The sequence below is a fragment of the Crocuta crocuta genome, unplaced genomic scaffold (genome assembly GCF_008692635.1).
Source record: "Crocuta crocuta isolate KB4526 unplaced genomic scaffold, BGI_CrCroc_1.0 scaffold204, whole genome shotgun sequence".
In the NCBI taxonomy this organism is placed as follows: domain Eukaryota; kingdom Metazoa; phylum Chordata; class Mammalia; order Carnivora; family Hyaenidae; genus Crocuta; species Crocuta crocuta.
The window spans coordinates 1,855,338-1,855,668 of NW_027529603.1; the positions used below are offsets into that span (position 1 = coordinate 1,855,338).

The 331-nt window shown below is 70.1% G+C and overlaps 2 protein-coding genes across 3 annotated transcripts in view; one reads left to right on the forward strand and one right to left on the reverse strand.

Annotated features, from left to right (window-relative positions):
* The window catches only part of IL11RA (interleukin 11 receptor subunit alpha), a 16,053-nt gene that overhangs the window by 12,864 nt on the left and 2,858 nt on the right, over positions 1-331 (forward strand). The window lies entirely within an intron of this gene.
* The window catches only part of LOC144229769 (uncharacterized), a 1,088-nt gene that overhangs the window by 274 nt on the left and 483 nt on the right, over positions 1-331 (reverse strand). Inside the window, exons 3-4 of the mRNA XM_077761850.1 lie at positions 223-282; positions 4-101 (exon numbers count right to left, since the gene is read on the reverse strand). Of these exons, the coding sequence (XP_077617976.1) occupies positions 4-101; positions 223-282 (158 nt within the window). The remainder of the gene's footprint in view (positions 1-3; positions 102-222; positions 283-331) is intronic.

A 331-nucleotide genomic window follows, 5' to 3' on the forward strand; every position in this document is an offset into this window, starting at 1 on the left:
GGCCGCGACCCGAGCGCTGGGGGGCAGGGCCCAGGCCGCTTGACAAACAGCTCATCAGGCCTCGCAGAGGCTCCAGCTTCTGCTCCCGCGGATGCGCCGAGCTGCGGGGCAACCCGACACTGGCATGAGACAAGGAGGGGACTCCCAGATTCCCCCCATCCGTCCCCCGAGGCTGAGCCTCGTACGCCCCCGGGCGGGTCCGCGGCGTCGCAGCTCCCTCACCTCCTGTCCCTCCGCCACATGCGCAGCCAAGGGAAAAAGTAGAAGCAACCCCAGTAGATCCTGTGGAGAGAAGGCCGAGCGGGCCGGGCGGGGCGGGGCTGACGCCACA